This window comes from Halichoerus grypus, chromosome 9 (assembly GCF_964656455.1).
Source record: "Halichoerus grypus chromosome 9, mHalGry1.hap1.1, whole genome shotgun sequence".
NCBI lineage: Eukaryota > Metazoa > Chordata > Mammalia > Carnivora > Phocidae > Halichoerus > Halichoerus grypus.
In genome coordinates, this window is record NC_135720.1 from 84,807,941 (window position 1) to 84,827,629 (window position 19,689).

Consider the following 19,689-nt stretch of genomic DNA (forward strand, 5'->3'; position numbering starts at 1 on the left):
GTTAATCACTTTTGCCTCTCTTACCTTCTGTGAAATATTCCTGAAAAACACCAACTTTGTAGACCCTATTTATCTTCTCTGTGACTTCCTCCCAGGAGGTGATTTGGGGGAAATATCACACCTCCAAGGGCAAGTTGTCACTACTCCAAATTAATGTCTGGCAACTTCTCTTGGTCCCCAACGAGTCCACTGATATGACTTTGTAACATTATTAATGATATCTTTGTTGCTCACTATAATGGACGTTCCATTAATTAACCTCTTGGCTGCACTCGCCACTCTCTTGACTTTGATAATACCTCACGTTCCTAGGATCTTCCTGTCTCTCTGACCTCTCCACTTCCTCCCTCACCTAATGGGTAAATGTTGGATTTCCTTAGGACTCTGTCCAGATCCTTTTCTCTTGTGACTCAACATTTTCTCCTGGACACTCCTCTTTGCTCCCATGGTTTAGGTATCATCTACACAAAGACAAATCTATAAACCCAGCATATGTCTTCTGAGTTTTGACCCATGTATCTAATTTTCCACTTGTTGTATTCACTTATAAATTTTCGAAGAAATTCATATTTAACAAGTTCAAAACTGAATTAATAAAATTCAACAATACACACATATATGAGAGAGAAAGATGAAAGAATTACATCATGCTGTTAACATGCATTAATCCAGAAGTGGGATAATAACCATTGGCTTCTTCCTAATCTAGCTCTATGGTTACTTGTTAAAATGCATGGTAATTTCATTTTACAATTGAAAAAAAAAAACAAGGAGAGAAAGAAAATCTGAATTCATCCTCTCCCTTCCATAGAAGTCTTCCTTCTTCCATCTGGGTATCATTGTTAAGACCATCCTCCTTTTCCTCAAGTCCAATCAGTCATCTAGCCCGGCTGCCTCTGTTCCCCAAATCTCTTCTCTTTACACTACCTACCCTCACTCATCATGGCTTGCCAGGACTACTGTAGTAGCTCCCTAATTGGCATTCTATAATCCACTCTTACTCCCCACACACCTACATTTTCTATATAAGGTCAGAGAGATACCTTTAAGACATTCTGAGTCCCTTCTTTCTAAACTTTTACAAAGCCATCAAAATCCCATATGACCTAAACGCATTTCCCTCTCCAGGATCATGGTGGCCCCTGTTCTCCCTCGGAATTTCCAGCTGTAACAGCCTTCTTTTGGCTTCTCAAATGGACCAAGATACTTTCCATTTCACCCTCTAGGTCATCACTCTGTCTTCACTCCTCTGTCCAGTTAGCAACTACTCATCCCTCAGGTCTCAACTATGATAAAATGCCATTCATGGAAGATCCTGCAGGTCTCCCAGACAGGTTCCCCTCTCATATCTTCTCATTGGATATTGTATTTTTTCTTTACAATACTAATATTTTTATTTTTGTGTTTGTTTAAAGAAGCTTGCACCTTTTGCACTAGAATGTAAGCTCCATGATGGAATTGAATGCCCCATTCCTAGCACAGTACCTAACATACAGGAAATATTCAATAAATAAGCCTATAATTCTAATTTATGTGTTTTCTCCCATTAAAATTTTTTTATTAAAATATTATGTGTTGGTAGAAAAAAGTAGAGGAACATTTACACAACAAAAATATGCATTCAGATCACTGTTGCTATAATTTTACATTTTAAATATACCTTCCCTGTTATTCATCCTACTCCAATCAAAAATAAGTAGTTTATAACTGCTGTTATTGTTGGTCTTGTGACGGACATTTCTCATTTTTCCTGTTTAACTTTGATCTGAGATGTCTGAATTGAAAATAAAAGTTGTATTCTCAAAATCCTGAGCTGTATATTATTATAAGGACATATTTGAAAATGAGGTATGAAACTCTAAGACACATACACACATACATAAAGAATCAGCAGTTACAAAATGGTAGGTTGTTTAGATGCAACCTGCATAAAACATAACTCTGAGGCATTTCCTAAATATACTAGTCATTTGGGCATGATGCCCATCAGTGTATACAACCCATCAGCATCTCTCCCTGGCTGTGTTTAAGAAAGAAAATTTTAGGGGAAGCTGGAACATGCTTTGGTCTACAACATGACTTATCCAGAGATGGTCTTGGACTGGGAGGTCCCATGCTCTTGAATTGCAGAGCAGAACCAATATAGCATCTTGGTTTAGATCCCCCTCCTCCCACACCTCCCCACAACCTACAGGATATTAGAGATGTTCTAAGTGGGATGAAAAATTGCTTCTATAGCACCAGCTCATATTATTCTATCCATATGCTCTATTGTTCTAAAATCTTGATTTTCTGGTAGCTTTCATGCCCAAAGAAAAAAACAGGGCTATTTACTGCCTGCCAGAGCCCCATATGTTTGCTTCATTCAATATCTAGGCCCGGAAATCCATCTAATCAAGGATCCTCAGTGGCCTCTGGAGCTGTTCTCCACTCTCAGGCTAATAATACTCAAGGCATATTTGACCTTGAACTTCAGTAGCATTGACATTGTAAGATTTTGCTCTCTACTTTCTCCAAGCTATCTGTACCAGACAATTACTTTGCTCTAGAGAAATAATAAGAGACATAGTCCTCACATTTCTGGAATCTGGCATTTGGCCATAGATATTATTCTAATTTTACTAGGTCATTTGTACATTTGTGCCATGTTATTTGAATGGGTTTTTATATGCCTTTTGAATAAATGTAATAGTTACATGGTTTTAAATGTGTTTATTTAAAATGTCCTCCAGTGAAGTGATGAGGGTTGTGGAATGGGGCTGCCAATCTGCCTGGTCATTTCAAGAGTTTAGGGATGTCAGAACATGTCCTTTTTCTCTTGTGGGAAATGATGAATGGAACTCTGAAACCTATAGTCAGGCAAGTGGGAAGACTCAAGCTATTCCACTTGACTTGGAGAAGGTATTCTCTGAAAAAAGGGGATGTACCTGGACATGGATAGGTTGAGCCACAGGAGATGGTTCATAAGGAGGAAGAGACAGGAAGTTAGGATTTAAATTTTTTTTCTGAATCTTCTGGGTCCAGAAGGGTTGCCTTTAGTGTCCCCAAGGAAGCCTTCACTTTCTAGGCCATGGGTGCATTTAACTCACTATTTGGAAAGACTTTGAATGTTTGATTTTTGGAGAAAGATTTTCTGTCCTTTCTAGTCTGTGGATATTGAAATGAAGTTATGATTTGATACTTGAAAGAAAAATAGATTATTTTGCTAGCAAATTGGTTTTTTTGGATCAACAATTTGGAGAAGTGAACAAGAGAATTGGTTGCTGGGAGGCACAGCATCAATCTCCAACCGCTGAGACTGATTCTCTGCAAACTGCACCGAGTGTGGTGATGTAAGATAGCACAACTATGCATTTGAAATGTGGATCTTTAAAAACAATATCAAATGTAAAATCCTCCCATTCTGGGTCTCCACAGATAACACTTTTTCCCCCATCTAGACTGTTGCAAGAGGCTCTGGATCTGATGGCATTAGCAGTTGACACAGCCTATCAAATTTTTATTAAAATCCCCAGAGTTGGAGACGATGAAGAGCAGTTTTTTGGATTGTGAGCAGATTTTCCTTAAGGGGAAGAATATTCTCAGCATTGTTGCTTCGTTTTGCAAACAATCTTATGAAGTGGGAGCAGCTGTTTGTAAATTATTTTTGTGATGGAGAGGGAAATCTACCTTTTATTCTTTGCAGCCTCAAGTGGGCATGCAAAAATACATATAAACACACTTATATAATCTTCCCAACCTTACTCCTTAGTCTCTCTCTTTTCCTTACTTCCCTCCCTCCCTCCCAATTCCCTTTTTGATTTGTGCCAGGAGGGGAAAAGGTTTTTTATGCCTTAGCTTCTCCCTCCAGAAGACATAAAGAAAACTATAGGGGAAAAGACCAACTCCTGTGCAGGGACCACAGAACAATTCCTTGGCCTTTGAGGATTCCTCGGATGAGGGAATGACCTGCGGATTCTTCGAGTTTAGAATGGGGAGGAGGAGTGTCTGAGTTGCCTACTGCTTGTCCCCCCACGGGTGGCTGCTTCAGCAGAATCCAGGCTGCACGAATGGGAGCTGAGTTGCTGGTGTCCAGGACTCAAGTGCAGACATCACATAAATCAATGCCAATTTAAAAGGGAAGATTATTTTAACCTTGGAGCATCACTTTATATGTCTCAATATATGGTCCATCATTTAATCTCCAAGGAAGTTTCATTCATGTTCCTTTCTTTCTCTCTCCTCATATGCTATAACCAGACTGTCAGGCATGCAATGAATTGCAAAATGAAACCACCTCAGTATCCAAAACAGATGGGGGTGGGTGGGTGAAGTCACCGCCAAGTGAAAACATGCATCTCTCTCATCATGGCACCTTTGGCCCTTTCCTTTGTGAAGCTAAGGATGAGAATAAAGTGGTTATCAACCAGAAACACTGGCCAGTGTAGGTACTGAGAAGGTAGGTACTTACCTCCTCCATCCATTCTGGTGGAGGCTGATAAAACAGCTCTAACTACTCTCAGAGTGAAACAAAGTAAAGTCTTTGGGAAGCTACCTTCCATTAATTCCCATATGGGTGTAAAATCTTTTGAAGCCAAGTGGTTATAATGCATCATTTGGGGAAGAAAAGCTATGGTCTCTCCTCTCTAACCAGTTATGCTCCAGCTCCAAAGCCACATTTTGAGCAGATGTGGACTAAATCCCTGTGAGCCTCAGTCCTCTAATGGCAGTAAGGACAGAGAGCTGGAGTTATTTTGGGCAAGACAATAGCTAAGTTCAAAGTCCTGGTTTAGCAAGATTCTCCACTTGCCTGCTCTGGTCAGCCCCCATTTTTTTTTGAAATATAATCTTAAAGTTAAAAAATTTACATTCTCAACTTTAGACTAAAATACAAATGCTTCATATATCTTCATTTAAGGGAAAACTGACTCATAGGCAAGATAAACTATATATAGAAGTAGTGTTGAGAGACCTGTAAAGATACAAGGTTTAAAAGTTTTGCAAGGGATAGCAAATATTTAAGTAGCTGAATAGCAACTTGGTAAATTTTATACCAAAGGTGATCGTAATAGAGTGTGTTCTTGAAGTTTTTCTAGCTGACACCGTGACATCAGAAAACTCATTCCCATTATTTTGAAGCATTTAAGATAAATCCTATTTTGTGACAGTAGATGCCTTTACGGAAAAAGCATTGTACTTTAACTGATTAATTTTAGATATGCTTCACTTTTTTTTCACTCGTGCCAAGCCCTAATGTTTTGAAAAAGCTGTTATAGATCTATTCAGAAAAATGTTTAATAGAGAATCATAAAATATACCCCAAACATTCTTCCCTAGAATACTCCCTAGAAAATCTAAGTAAATGAGAAAATTTAAGACAGGATCACTTAGGAAGTGCTACAAGCTCTACACACTTCCCATAGTCTTTATGTTGAATTCACTCTCATTAAAGAAAAACTGGGATTTTTCAAACTAATTAGCTCATCATTTAATAAACACTTTTCTGAGCACCTGCTATCTTCAGGGCCTTTGCTGGCACATAGCATCTCTTTGGGATTTCTAAACAGAGAAGAATGACAGTAGTCAGAGGAATTTATTAAAAGGGAAAGCAAGAACATAGAAGAAAGATATAAAGGGGAGTGTCTCTCAACTTGTTTTTGTGTAGGAGCACAATTATTTACCACCATCGTATCAACAACAAGCTATCGTGTATAAAGGGATCCTACTTGGTAGACACAATGCCTCATGCCAAGTGATCAGACCTCAAATACTTGTTATTAAATGATGGGTCAATCAATGGTCACACTTAGGTCTCTGGGTCTTACTTCACTGCCAACACCCATTTTCTTTCCCTCTGTTGTGTTTCCTTGAAGAACAGAGCAAAACACTCTTGCCTTTTGCCACTCAGGGACTTTCATGTCAGTATTCCATCGACCCTGATTACAACTTAAAAACCTTGGTGAAGGGGCCTCTCCCTGAAAGGTGGGGGACCCCCAGTCTTGATCTATGGTATGTAAAGGTTTGCTTGAGGTTTTAGCATAGCAGTGGTTGGTTCTGATAAGAAATCTATCACCTATTGTGCTACTCAAGCTTCAAGGCAGCAAATTATCTAGGTCTACCCTCTGAGAAACTGGATTTGTGACAGTATTAATGGTGAAGCACGATGGTTTGCATAATTTTTTGCATGAAGTTTTGCAAACTTTGAAGTAATTTTTTCTTAAATTTACCAAAAACTGCTAGAATGCATACAGGAATTCAGTAAAGTGGCAGGATATAAAATCAATGCACAGAAATCAGTGGCATTCCTATACACCAACAACAAGACAGAAGAAAGAGAAATTAAGGAGTTGATCCCATTTACAACTGCACCCAAAACCATAAGATACCTAGGAATAAATCTAACCAAAGAGGCAAAGGATCTGTACTCAGAAAACTATAAAATAGTCATGAAAGAAATTGAGGAAGACACAAAGAAATGGAAAAACGTTCCATGCTCATGGATTGGAAGAACAAATATTGTGAAGATGTCAATGCTACCTAGAGCAATCTACACATTCAATGCAATCCCTATCAAAATACCATCAACTTTTTTCAAAGAAATGGAACCAATAATCCTAAAATTTGTATGGAACCAGAAAAGACTCCGAATAGCCAGAGGAATGTTGAAAAAGAAAAGCAAAGCTGGTGGCATCACAATTCTGGACTTCAAGCTCTATTACAAAGCTGTCATCATCAAGACAGTATGGTACTGGCAAAAAAACAGACACATCGATCAATGGAACAGAATAGAGAGCCCAGAAATGGACCCTCAACTCTATGGTCAACTCATCTTCGACAAAGCAGGAAAGAATGGCCAATGGAAAAAAGACAGTCTCTTCAACAAACGGTGTTGGGAAAATTGGACAGCCACATGCAGAAGAATGAAACTGGACCATTTCCTTACACCACACACAAAAATAAACTCAAAATGGTTGAAAGACCTAAATGTGAGACAGGAGTCCATCAAAATCCTAAAGGAGAACACAGGCAGCAACCTCTTCAACCTCAGCCACGCAACTTCTTACTAGAAACATCGCCAAAGGCAAGGGAAGCAAGGGCAAAATGAACTATTGGGACTTCATCAAGATAAAAAATTTTTGCACAGCAAAAGAAACAGTCAACAAAAACAAAAGACAACCGACAGAATGGGAGAAGGTATTTGCATATGACATATCAGATAAAGGGCTAGTATCCAAAATCTATAAAGAACTTATTAACTCAACACCCAAAGAACAAATGATCCATTTCTTGATTAGAAACAGGCAGAAGACATGAACAGACATTTTTCCAAAGAAGACATCCAAATGGCCAACAGACACATGAAAAAGTGCTCAACATCACTCGGCATCAGGGAAATCCTAATCAAAACCTCAATGAGATACTACCTCACACCAGTCAGAATGGCTAAAATTAACAAGTCAGGAAACGACAGATGTTGGCGGGGATGCGGAAAAAAGGGAAACCTCCTACACTGTTGGTGGGAATGCAAGCTGGTGCAGCCACTCTGGAAAACAGTATGGAGGTTCCTTAAAAAGTTGAGAAGAGAGCTACCATATGACCCAACAATTACACTACTGGGTATTTACCCCAAAGATACAAATGTAGTGATCCGAAGGGGTACGTGCACCCCGATGTTAATAGCAGCAATGTCCACAATAGCCAAACTGTGGAAAGAGCCAAGATGTCCATCGACAGATGAATGGATAAAGAAGAAGTGGTATATATATACAATGGAATATTATGCAGCCATCAAAAGGAATGAAATCTTGCCATTTGCAATGACGTGGATGGAACTGGAGGGTATTATGCTGAGCAAGATAAGTCAATCAGAGAAAGACATGTATCATATGACTTCACTGATATGAGGAATTCTTAATCTCAGGAAACAAATTGAGGGTTGCTGGAGTGGTGGGGGGTGGGAGGGATGGGGTGGCTGGGTGATAGACACTGGGGAGGGTGTGTGCTATGGTGAGCACTGTGAATTGTGTAAGACTGTTGAATCACAGAACTATACCTCTGAAACAAATAATACATTATACGTTAAAAAATAAAAAATAATAAGAAGATAGAAGGAAGGGAAAAATGAAGGGGGGGAAATAGGAGGAGGAGACGAACCATGAGAGACGATGGACTCTGAGAAACAAACTGAGGGTTCTAGAGGGGAGGGGGGTAGGGGGATGGGTTAGCCTGGTGATGGGTATTAAAGAGGGCATGTACTGAATGGAGCACTGGGTGTTATATGCAAACAATGAATCATGGAACACTACATCAAAAACTAATGATGTAATGCATGGTGATTAACATAACATAATAAAAAATTTATAAAAATAAAATGCTGGTTTTGTGAAAAGATGCTGAGCAAAATACATTTTTTTGAAACATACTTTCACTGAGGAAAGATACTAAGTATATGTGATCATGTTTCAGAGTCTGAGCAGTTAGGAATTAATAAGTGTTTTTTCAAAAATATGATTACATAAAATGTCTGTGTATATAAGATGTGAAAAAGAGAAGCCATACCTTATTATAATATCCAAGAGTCTGTTGTACTCCTTGTATTCCAGGAGGTCCCTGTATTAGAAATAAATCAAAGAGAAAGGTGTGAACATTTACCAAAACAACGTGAATTTAAATAATGTATCTAAGAATTCTTGAAATCTTAGTTAAGAAAAAGTAAGCATTTGTTTAGTCAAATATTCTAATTAACAGAGAATTACAGGAGCAATAACTTATCAGGTTCCTAAAGGTACTTCTAGGTTAAATCCTGCATGAATCCAAAGAGAGGTCCTAAGTGGGAAAGTGTAACATTTTACCAGAAGGTCAGCCATCAGCATATTCTTTATTAAAAAATATTGTACCTGTAAAACTCCTCCGGGGAAGAGGTTGTAGGTTCAGTTTATTTTTGACACTTCTTACAGGGCTTTGATCAATATATTATAGAAATGTGTGCCCATGTGTTATTAACTGAGAAAATATGGGAGAAATATTCTTTTGAATTGGTTGAGTGAAAATGGCTGCACATGGAATTTCAGACCAGAAAAAGATATCTGTTCAAAAACCTCAGATTTAAGACATTCAGATGCTCATAGTCTTCAGCTGACATGGAGCGTTCACTAAGCACCTTGTGAGCTTTGGGTAGACAGGGAAGAAGACATTCGTCTGTCCCTAAAACTTCCAGATAGAGAAGAAGAGGAGAGTTTCTGAGTTTTCAGGGATTACACTTTGGGGGAGAGGGCCATAAGAAAATACAAAGCTTAGCATTATTTTAAATCAAGTAGTTCAAGCCAAGAGAGAGTCAGCAATGCCAGAAAAGAGACTGCATATTTCATCTAGACCTCAAAAACTCCTCAGAGGAGAGAAAATATTACAGAGGCAAAGCTCTTTGCATTTTACCTCAGAAGATAACACAAAGAAAGACTATGATTGAGCAAATCAAACACCACTGTTATACAAAATTATTTTCTTTACAAGGAAATAAAAACTTTGAAAAGTGAAGAAAATTTTAAGGAACAATTACTAGCTGTACTCACTGATAGGAGAAACACCTTAAGTATACTGAAAAAATTAATGTCAGTTAACATTTATGACTGGTATTTCTTAAGAACAGCTTGTGTCTGAAGGTCTTTTCTAATGTGAAACCTTTGCATTGTGCCACTAAATGCAGCAGATACAATGATGTAATGATGGATGTCTGGAAGCAGTTTGATATAACTCTTGAGAAAATAATAGGCCTCACGGGTAACGGAGCCAAGTATGATTGGAAAGACAAACGATGTTGTTACTTTGCTGAAATAAAAACAGAGCTAATGTCAGAAAAGAATTCTCATGGCACTATATTTTTTTCCTGTTCTTTTTCTATTTGCCAGCATTGTGTACTCTAGGTCAGTTAGATGAAGTAATAAGGAAAGCAATCATTGGGTGGGAGTTTTTGCAAAAAGTTTCTAGCCAAGAAGATGCAAAATAAAAACTCATTCTTGAAAATCAGGAAGCTTGAGATTGCTTATGCATTGCTCTTTCTGCAGCTATATAATGTGGCAAGGAGAAATTTTAGGTATCATATTGTAGTAGCATCAACAGGTGGCTTATGGATATATGCATAGCAGGCATTTGGTGAATGGTGAATGCGTGTTGATAATAAGGCTAATGAGATCAAAGAATAGTGATGTGGTGGGTAAATTTAGCTTCATACACATTCATCCTCGTTGAAAGTATTAATAATTAGGGCTCCCAAATATAGCAGGATCATACAGTCTCTCAAATAGAGCAGAAGAATCAATCAAATAAGAATAGCAAACATTTATAACGTATTTATTGTGTGCCAGGCATTATACTAGAGATCTTATGTGGATTAACTCATTTAATCCCTACAGTGACACTGAGCGGTATATACCATCATTATTTCCTATTCGAAGGTATAGGAAATGAGGGTTAGAAATTGTTAATTGGCCCAAGGTCACGCCACTGGTAAGTGGCAAGACTAATATTTAACATAGGTAGCCTAGACCCAAATTTAGTTCTCATCCACTCTCCTATCTTAACTTAAAAGCACACTCACAGCCTAAAATAATTTTGTAGTCATTTTTTTTAAAGATTTTTTTTTATTTATTGAGAGGGAGAATGATAGAGAGAGAGCATGAGAGGGGGGAGAGTCAGAGGGAGAAGCAGACTCCCTGCTGAGCAGGGAGCCCCATGTGGGACTCGATGTGGGACTCGATCCCGGGACTCCACGATCACGACCTGAGCCGAAGGCAGTCGCTTAAACAACTGAGCCACCCAGGCACCCTGTAGTCATTTTTTTTTATCATGTTGACTGTGCCTTAGAGAATACTGGATGATCACTCTTTCATGTTCTACTTAACATACTGAAATTGAAAAAAAAAATCAACAGAACTTGTACTTAGCACTTCTTATGAGCGAGCAATGTGATTGGTGTAGGAGGGGAAGATATAAACACTTTGTCTTTAGATGTAGTCCCGCTACATAGATGAAGGAGGTCCCCCGAACTATTCTTTGCATCTCCCATCTATCTTCATACATTCTTACAACCCATGATAGGGATATTATGCCTAAGTATTCCCCCAAGTTCCTCCCAACCCACAACTAGACTCAAAATGCATCTTATCGGGGCGCCTGGGTGGCTCATTTGGTTAAGCGACTGCCTTTGGCTCAGGTCATGATCCTGGAGTCCCGGGATCGAGTCCCGCATTGGGCTCCCTGCTCAGTAGGGAGTCTGCTTCTCCCTCTGACCCTCCTCCCTCTCATGCTCTCTGTCTCTCATTCTCTCTCTCTCAAATAAATAAAATCTTTAAAAAAAAATGCATCTTATCTTTGTTTGCAGAGGTTGGGAGAGCAGGTGGTCAGAGAATAGAAAAAGTGGGAGCTTTTGAGGGGGCTCTGGAAGTCAGTATGGAAAAATAAAGAGGAGAATGAACAGAGTGGTAGGGGTTACCTGGCACAGAACAGGTAGCAGCGTGGATGAGAATAGTAAAAATAACGGGAGGGCAAAAATTGGGTGAGAATTAGGTCTGATCTTTTACAGACTGGTTATGTGCTCGCAGTGTATAGCAGTATTACATAAACCCAGAGCATATTCCTCATCCAGGATCCTGATCTTGCTGTTGAACGTACAACTGGGGATAGGGCAGGAGGGCTCAGTGCTGCTTCTCCTTCTAAAAACAATGGCAGAAGCATAGCTCACCGAACAGAGTCCCTGGCCAATAGAAAAGCCTGAACAGTATGATTCAGATATACACAAGATTAGTAAACCTATAAAAGTTACTTCCATATTTTTATATGTTTTATTCTTGCCATAAAATGTCAAATCCACAAAGTACTGCTCCAAATGGGGTCGATCTGAAGTTTTAGGCTCTACTACCTAATCTACCGATGAGCATTTATGATGACGTTTTCTCTCTTGTTCTTTTAGTCAGTAGGATACTCTGGGTATCACAGATCCTAGGTTTAATGTAACAGAGATTTACAGCTAACCGTCTACCCTGAAGGCAGTCCTTTACACAAATTCTCCCCGAGGGCTAAAGAAGCCATGCAGTGACTGAAAAAAGATGCCAGTGGAGAGTCCTCAGGCAGCCTACCTCTGCCCTGACTGCAGCCTGCCTGGCCATGGCTCCCCGGGTTGTTCTGAAACTGGCAAAAGAAACCACCTCAATCAACGTGGGGAGAGTGATGGTAAGAGAAACACTATGCATATAGATGCCCAGAGCAACTCTCTCTTGACTGCTGGAAGACCAGTATAGACCCTGGGGTCTTAGAATTGGCTGTCCTAGAGCCACATCCCCAAGAGATGTGCGAAATATTTTCCTCTTTTCTATTCTGGTACAAATGCATGGCTGGAAGAGGTCCAATGAGTCATTTGTTTCTAAGTTTAGTAAGAGTTGTCAGTCTTACAGACTATCAATCAACTCTAAGGAAGAAGTTAAAGACTTGTGGTAAGTGACAGGTCTCCTGGCACCACATGGTGTTAGTAGATGTTCTAGGACACTTGAGAGGTCACTTTCTCTAAGGTCTGCATTTATGAAGACTCATCAAGGAACTGCTTGATGACCAAGGCCCAGTGGAGAATGAAGGCTAGCTACGGAGGCCACGTCAGCCTCCGCTAATGCTCTCAGCCACTCCACTAGGAAAAGCAGTTGAAGGATGATGGAAAGAAAAGTCCCAATATCTTGCTCATGATAGTGACCTATACATAGCTATACAGAAATCATGGCTATACAATGTCTATCTATCTTTTATGCAGCTCTGCTCCACTCTACCTGTATTGGGTTGGGAGACATAGGACATCTTGGTTAATGTGATGAGTACACAATTACAGAGCACCTTTAAAATGCTCATGAACTCCAGGGAGACACACCTGTTCAGAACCCAACTGGGCTCCCGTGTAATTATCTGAGAGGTCTATAAACCTGGTATGGGTAGAGATCCTGATGTTGTTTCCTACTGCAAAGAACCATACCTGGTGTGATGAAGTGAATTAATGCTACATTCAATTTGGGAGCATATACTCTCAGCAATAGTTTATAGCATTTAAAGGTTTTTTTGTTTGTTTGTTTTTACTAAAATCTTGCTAGAGGTGGAAAACAGAAGTATCGTGGTGTCTGACACCAACGTCATCAAATGCATAGTGTGAAAATAATGAGCCGTTTGCATTATCTTCACCTTAGCTGATTTCTGTTTTGGCTACAGATTCCCTAAGTTTAAAAGATGGCCAGAGTTTTCTGTGTTAAAAACCACACTCCTCAAACCTGGTCTTGGCTGTACTTTTACTTTTCAGTTCATGCAGTACACAGAGCTTAAAGAACTCTACTTTTCCCTTTTTTTTTTTTCCTTTCCCTGGTCTTTGGTGTAAGCTCTCTATGCAAGTCAGGGCTAAGACCTTTTGATTCAGCTTTATCACCCCCTAGTATTCTGAATCAAAATCTCCATGGCTCCACAGTTACTTTGCCTCCTCTCTGATCCTCCCTCCTGAACCATTTCCCTTTTTTCCTTTTCTCTAAAAGCATCCTTTAGTTCTTCATCACTGCTGACTAAGCCTTCTTGAGCCCCTTATTTCCAAGCCCCATAGCTGTTCAATCTCTTGTTAGGGGCTCCTTTCAGGATTCACAAATACATATTTTCAGGTTTTATAGTAACTGCCTTCTGGCCCTGTGGGTTTCCAGTTAATTTCAGTCACAACCTTCAAAATACCAAAACCTCTGTGAGGAAAGCTGTACTAATCAACGAGCTTCAAAACATGTTAAAAAAATAGCTTTGCCATAAGAACAGATAGAAAGCTTATTATTGGAAAGTCATTTGGGCTAATTTTCAAGAAATATTTTCCATTTCTAATGGCTGGTAGAAAAGGCAGAGGACTGTAATTATTCTTCCTGTGGTATTAAAAAAAAATATATCACGAGGAAGCCTAAACTCATTCATAGGAATGGTAAGACAAAGCATATTTCAATATATAGTAATCGCTGGAACAGCTAATGTTTTCTCTTATACATTTACATCTATAATATTATATATAACTTAGTATATATAAAGCACATTTACATTGGTTATGGGGGCTGTGTACACCTGTTTTCTTGTTGGAATGAAACAAGGAGTTTCAATCTGTTTTTCTTATCATAACTCGGGATGTGGTACATAGTATCTCTCCCATCTCCACCAAGGTTTGCCAAATTCATTAGAATTATTGTTTCTCCAAGAAAAAATGTGCGGGGAAAGCCGACTTCTTGCTTGTTGGTTTTGGTTTCAGTTAGCAATGGTAGCGAACCTAGCATAAGTCTTGCTGCTTTCAAACTCATAGAAGATAGGGCCAACAGACTTAGATTAATCTAAGAATCTGGCTAAATAATTGAAAACAAAGCTGCAGTGAGCTCTAGTTAAGTAGAAAAGAGCTTATGGATGGATTTTTAACCAGAATTACAACATAGAAAGTTGTATTCTAACTCAGAGAAAAATCGATAATATTCTTTAGATAGAAAATATTTGGGGGGCGCCTGGGTGGCTCAGTCGTTAAGCGGCTGCCTTCGGCTCAGGTCATGATCGCAGGGTCCTGGGATCGAGCCCCGCATCGGGCTCCCTGCTCCACGGGAAGCCTGCTTCTCCCTCTCCCACTCCCACTGCTTGTGTTCCCTCTCTCGTGTCTCTCTCTGTCAAATAAATAAATAAAATCTTTAAAAAAAAAAAAATAAAAAAAAAAAAAAAAAAAAAAGAAAATATTTGGGAAATCAATTCCTCTTCCTTTTAAACACAGAACCTCTTATTTATCTTAAATATTTGCTCTAAATGAAATTTTTTTGTCTCTTGGGATTTAAGTATCTAAGTTACACAGTTATAATTTTTATCGTGGATTATTTTTCTAAGAATGCTTCTGCTATAAATTTTTAGTGACTAATGAGATAGCAATATTCCTCCCCCCCACCCCTCAAAATTTCTGAAAACTCTCCAACTACACAATGATGATTTCTGAAGCCAGGAGAAGATTCACTGAGTGTTCATACTATGTTTACATTTCTTTTTTTTTTTAATTTTTAAATTTTTATTTTTTATTACGTTCAGTTAGCCAACATATAGTACATGGAGGGGATTATGCTAAGTGAAATATGTTTACATTTCAACATAGATTCCTCAAGCTCTCCTTTTTGGGATTACAATGGGAATGTGGCCAGATAGTATGTACGGGGTAAATTTTAAGATTCCTGGAAAGGAACTCTTATTCCTGAGAATATCTCACCCACTTTCTGGTTTATTCCTAAAACTTCATAGAGAAAGTTTGATTTATTTGTTTGGGTTTTATCACCAGCTCAAATGTAAATGTTCCCGGCAGATGTAATACTGTTTCATATTTATACGACTCTGGATAATTTTAAATTTGTTTTCGTGTATTTTCTTGGATGACATGTTAATGTGATTTCAAAACATGTTATCTTATTTGATTCTTACAATAACTGAAGTGGGTATTATTATATTCTTCATCTGACATGAAAAAATGGAGAGATTTTTCCCCTAAATCACATAATAAGCAAATGGTAGAATCAAGTCTAAGAGTTGTTCCATTCTAATATATTCTCATGAATCATTTATTAAATATTTCCTGAGAGCAAATTGAATGGGACAGAGAAAGAGAAGAGTGAAGGGCATGGTACTTGGGGAGTAGGACAGGAGAAGATAGTAAAAGAGGAAGTGGTACAGAAAAAGGAGGATGAAGACCCTGGAAGCTGATTCTTTCCTTGTACCACTATCAACCCAGGGCTCTTGCTTTCTGGCACCAGGTTCTGAGGAATGACGTTACTTCTTTTGTGCTAAGTCCTAAGATAAACTTTGGTTGTAAGAGATGAGGACTCAGAATAAGCTCAAGGAAAACTCAGGTTTCAAGAGAATCAGGACATATTTCATTTATTTGGCCAATACACAAAGATACAATCATGAAACTGAAAGTGCCCTCATCCTTAAATAGATGTTTTCATCCACACTGAGAATTGAATCTACTGAGATTTTTTTGGATGACTAACATGTCAACGAATATACTTAGGTTAACATTCTTAGATTAAGTTTACTCTGTAAAGACTTGAACAGAGAAAAACAGGAGAGGAGCGAAGCAGATAGAAGAAAAAGTTACACGAGAGTGATAATGTACAAAGTGGGCAAAGTATCAACATTTTTGCTTCAGAAATGGTAGACCCTGGATGAAATCAAGAGAAAGAAGGATGAAAATAATACGCAGATGGCAGAGAATGATAAAATGAAATAATAATAATATTAATAAATAAAAATGGTTAGGCTTTGAAACTAAAAACTGTGTGGCAAGGGACATATATTACTGCGTTTTACTCTACAGCAACTCAGCGAGGTAGGCATTATCCTTATTTTACATAACAAAAGGTTAACTATCTTACCCAAGGTCACACACCTAGTGGATAAGAGCCAGATTCCAACCCAAGTCAGCCTGACCTCATAGCTTTGATATTTTAACACTTTCCTTTATCTGCTTCACAGTGAGAGGGTGGCCAGATAGGAAAATAAAATGTCAATTATCTTAAAGCTGGTTATAAGAATCAAGTAGGGAATTCTATGATAAAAGATTACAGAATCCCTTAATGAGATACAGAATCAGTAAGGGCCAAGCAAAGATTGCTCAGGGACACAGTGTAGACACACATCTTCAAAGATTTGGATGACAAGAAGAGATCAAGAGGAAAGTGGCCAGAACGGAAGAAGGGTAAGGAGAAGAGAGAGGAACCACATACAGACACAAGAAATGTTAAAATCATGGAGGGCTTAGATTAGAGAGAGATCAAGAGAGGGAGATTTCTGAAGAAAGCAAGCAAGCAAGCAAGCAAGCAATGGTAATCAGCATCTTAAGTAACTTTTGGAATTCAAATAACAACAAATGAGGCCTAGTATTTATGGGATGATAGAAGAAAAGGAGAAATAAAAATGGTCATAGTTGGTGGAAAAAGATGAGCTAACCAAGAGAGTAGTAATGCTTGGAGATGATTTTGATAGGCTGAAATTCTATGAGTGTGAAATTGCTGTGATGAACAGTCATGGGAAAGCTGTCACACTTAGTGGAGAAAATGAAATACCCTTCAAATAAGACTACAACGGTGCCATTGTACTTGTTGTGGAAGAGAGATTTGTGTATTAGCATTCTTGAAATCTGAAGCATTTAAGTGATACAACAATACACGGGTTTAAGCATTCATCAAGGACATCTTTCGGGGACATCCTCGAATAAAAGTAATACTTTTGTTAGAAGCCAGCACCCACACGTTCATTCTTGGTGAATCTCTGGAAATTCTGAGCAACACTGTGATCTGTGTGATCCATCTTCTCTTGTCTGAGCCAGTCTCCCCCAGCACAGTGGTATACCTGCACCATACTTGGAAAGATCAATAGCTCCTAAGTGTTTCAATCTAAGATATTGCCAGCATCCCTGGTTCAGAAGTTCAGAAGCAGCGCGATTAACAGGTGAGGAATTGCAGCAAAAGCAGCTTCTAGATCTTGAATGAGAATTTTTCACATCTGCCACTTTGGACATTTTTCAAACTCATTCCTCTGTGTATTCCAGGAAGTGCTCACTTGAGCTGGGCTTGTCTCTTCTGGCCTGCATACTGAGCTGTGTAATTGAGGGAACTCAAGCATAGGCAGTTTATGGTTGTATGAATAAGCAAAATACTCAATATGTGACCTGATTGTTTTCCAAAATTGCACAGTCCCTGGTTTTACTTGTCATTTTCGAACAGGAGTGGGAGGATGAGACTGTGACAGTGAATGCATTCAATGGGTATAATTAACTCATTTCATAAAAGCAGATTTTCTAAATTATGCTATGAAGCTCATAAGTTTTTAACACTTTATTTTCCAAGGGAGACAAAAATCATTTTCAAAGGAGCTTATTTTTTTCCTGACACCATGAAACAAATCAATCTAATTGGTATAAAGCCCACTGCATTATTGATAGTGTGGGACATTTTTGACTGATTTCCACGGCATGATGGTTAGAAAAATAATGATTCCTCCCCCAACACTGCTATTCTGCTTATCCATCCATAAAATGTGTCAGACTCATCTCTCCCCAGTATGTCCTGCAAAAGGAAAAATATCATTAGTCAGCTCCCTGCAATATAGGAGCAGCAGGAATCTTGAGAGTGGCTTGCCACCCCACAGGAACAACATCACTGACCCAGTGCAAGGTGATAAAAACCACAGGGGTATGAAAACTAGTAAGAATGGAGGTGTGTGAAACAAATTATTTGTATCCAGTGGTGTCCCCCAAAGCTCACCACCAACCAAAACCATACCCGGAGAATGAGTGTGCCTCCACCCCCTCGTGTGACCTCGGGAATCAAATCAGGAGGAAAGCTGGCTTACACCGCCTGCACCTATCAAGGCTTTGAGTTTTCATTTATGTCATTAGGTGATAACATTCATTCTCTTTAACAGCAGTGGTAGGATGGGGCACCTGGGTGGCTCAGTGGTTAAGCGGCTGCCTTCGGCTCAGGTCATGGTCCCAGGGTCCTGGGATCGAGCCCCGCATCGGGCTCCCTGCTCATTGGGGAGCCTGCTTCTCCCTCTCCTACTCCCCCTGCTTGTGTTCCCTCTCTCACTGTCTCTCTCTGTCAAATAAATAAATAAAATCTTAAAAAAAAAATAATAAAAGCGTTGGTAGGATGACAATGCTGCCTGTGCAGAGAAAATGCGATTTCCAAGGCCAACTGCTGGGACTTAAGCTAACCAGGCTGATGGCCCTGGCATATACACTGCCAAGTGACACAGAGGCCAAGAGCTGGTACAAAATCTGAATAGTTGGGGACATTCTGGACAGCTCTGGCAAACAGCAAAATGAACAGTCTGTAGGTTTACTTTGGTGTGATTATAGTCTTACTTCAGCTCAAATGTGTGACATCAAGGTTTCTCTCTGATCTATAGGTGTAGGAATGATAAATCTGCGGATGATGATTTTTGGCTCAACTGAACCCCAAGGTTACAAAGGGCACATTCAGTGAAGTACTAGAAAAAAAAGACGTAATAATTTTATTTTTAAAACACACAGTCCCCTACAAAGGATTTCAGGCAAAAGAGAAGACGCTGACACTCTAGGCCAGTGAAGTTATCGGTGATATTACCCTAATATTAACCTAGCCCAGAGGATGGTTTTCCTGTTTCTTAAAATAAATTTGGAATATTTCAAGCATGCTGAAAAGTATAGAAAAGAAGATGATAAATTCTCATGAATCCACAATCCAATGTTGTCAGATCCTAACCATTTGCCATATTTGCTTCAGATCTCTTTACTTTTTAATGAAATTACAGAGACAGCTGAAGCCCCTTCCAGTCCTATTTTCTACCATATTTCCTTCCATATTTCAGGTCCTCCCACGTGATGCTGAAAACTTGTTGCTTCTCTAGTCACCTTTGACCCCAACAGTTTTCTACTAGGTAGTAGCTGTGTAGAGAAAACTGACTGCGTGGAGTTAGGTGAGCCCCTACTTCCCAAGGCCTAGAGCTTTGTTCTTGTTAAAACAGAGATAATCTTTTCTTGCCTACCTCACAGAGTCAGACAGTGATCAAATCAAATAGTGTATGGAAATACTTTTTGGAAATGATATCATCAAATACAAACTGTAAGATTATTTAGGAAACCAGTCTCCCTTTCTGAATATCTCT

The 19,689-nt window shown here is 39.0% G+C and overlaps 1 protein-coding gene across 2 annotated transcripts in view; it reads right to left on the reverse strand.

Moving 5' to 3' along the window:
- Positions 1-19,689, reverse strand: part of COL19A1 (collagen type XIX alpha 1 chain) — a 327,156-nt gene that overhangs the window by 81,280 nt on the left and 226,187 nt on the right. For both annotated transcript variants that reach the window (XM_078055163.1, XM_078055162.1), the window contains exon 17: positions 8,539-8,589. In XM_078055163.1, coding sequence (XP_077911289.1) covers positions 8,539-8,589 — 51 coding nt within the window. The remainder of the gene's footprint in view (positions 1-8,538; positions 8,590-19,689) is intronic.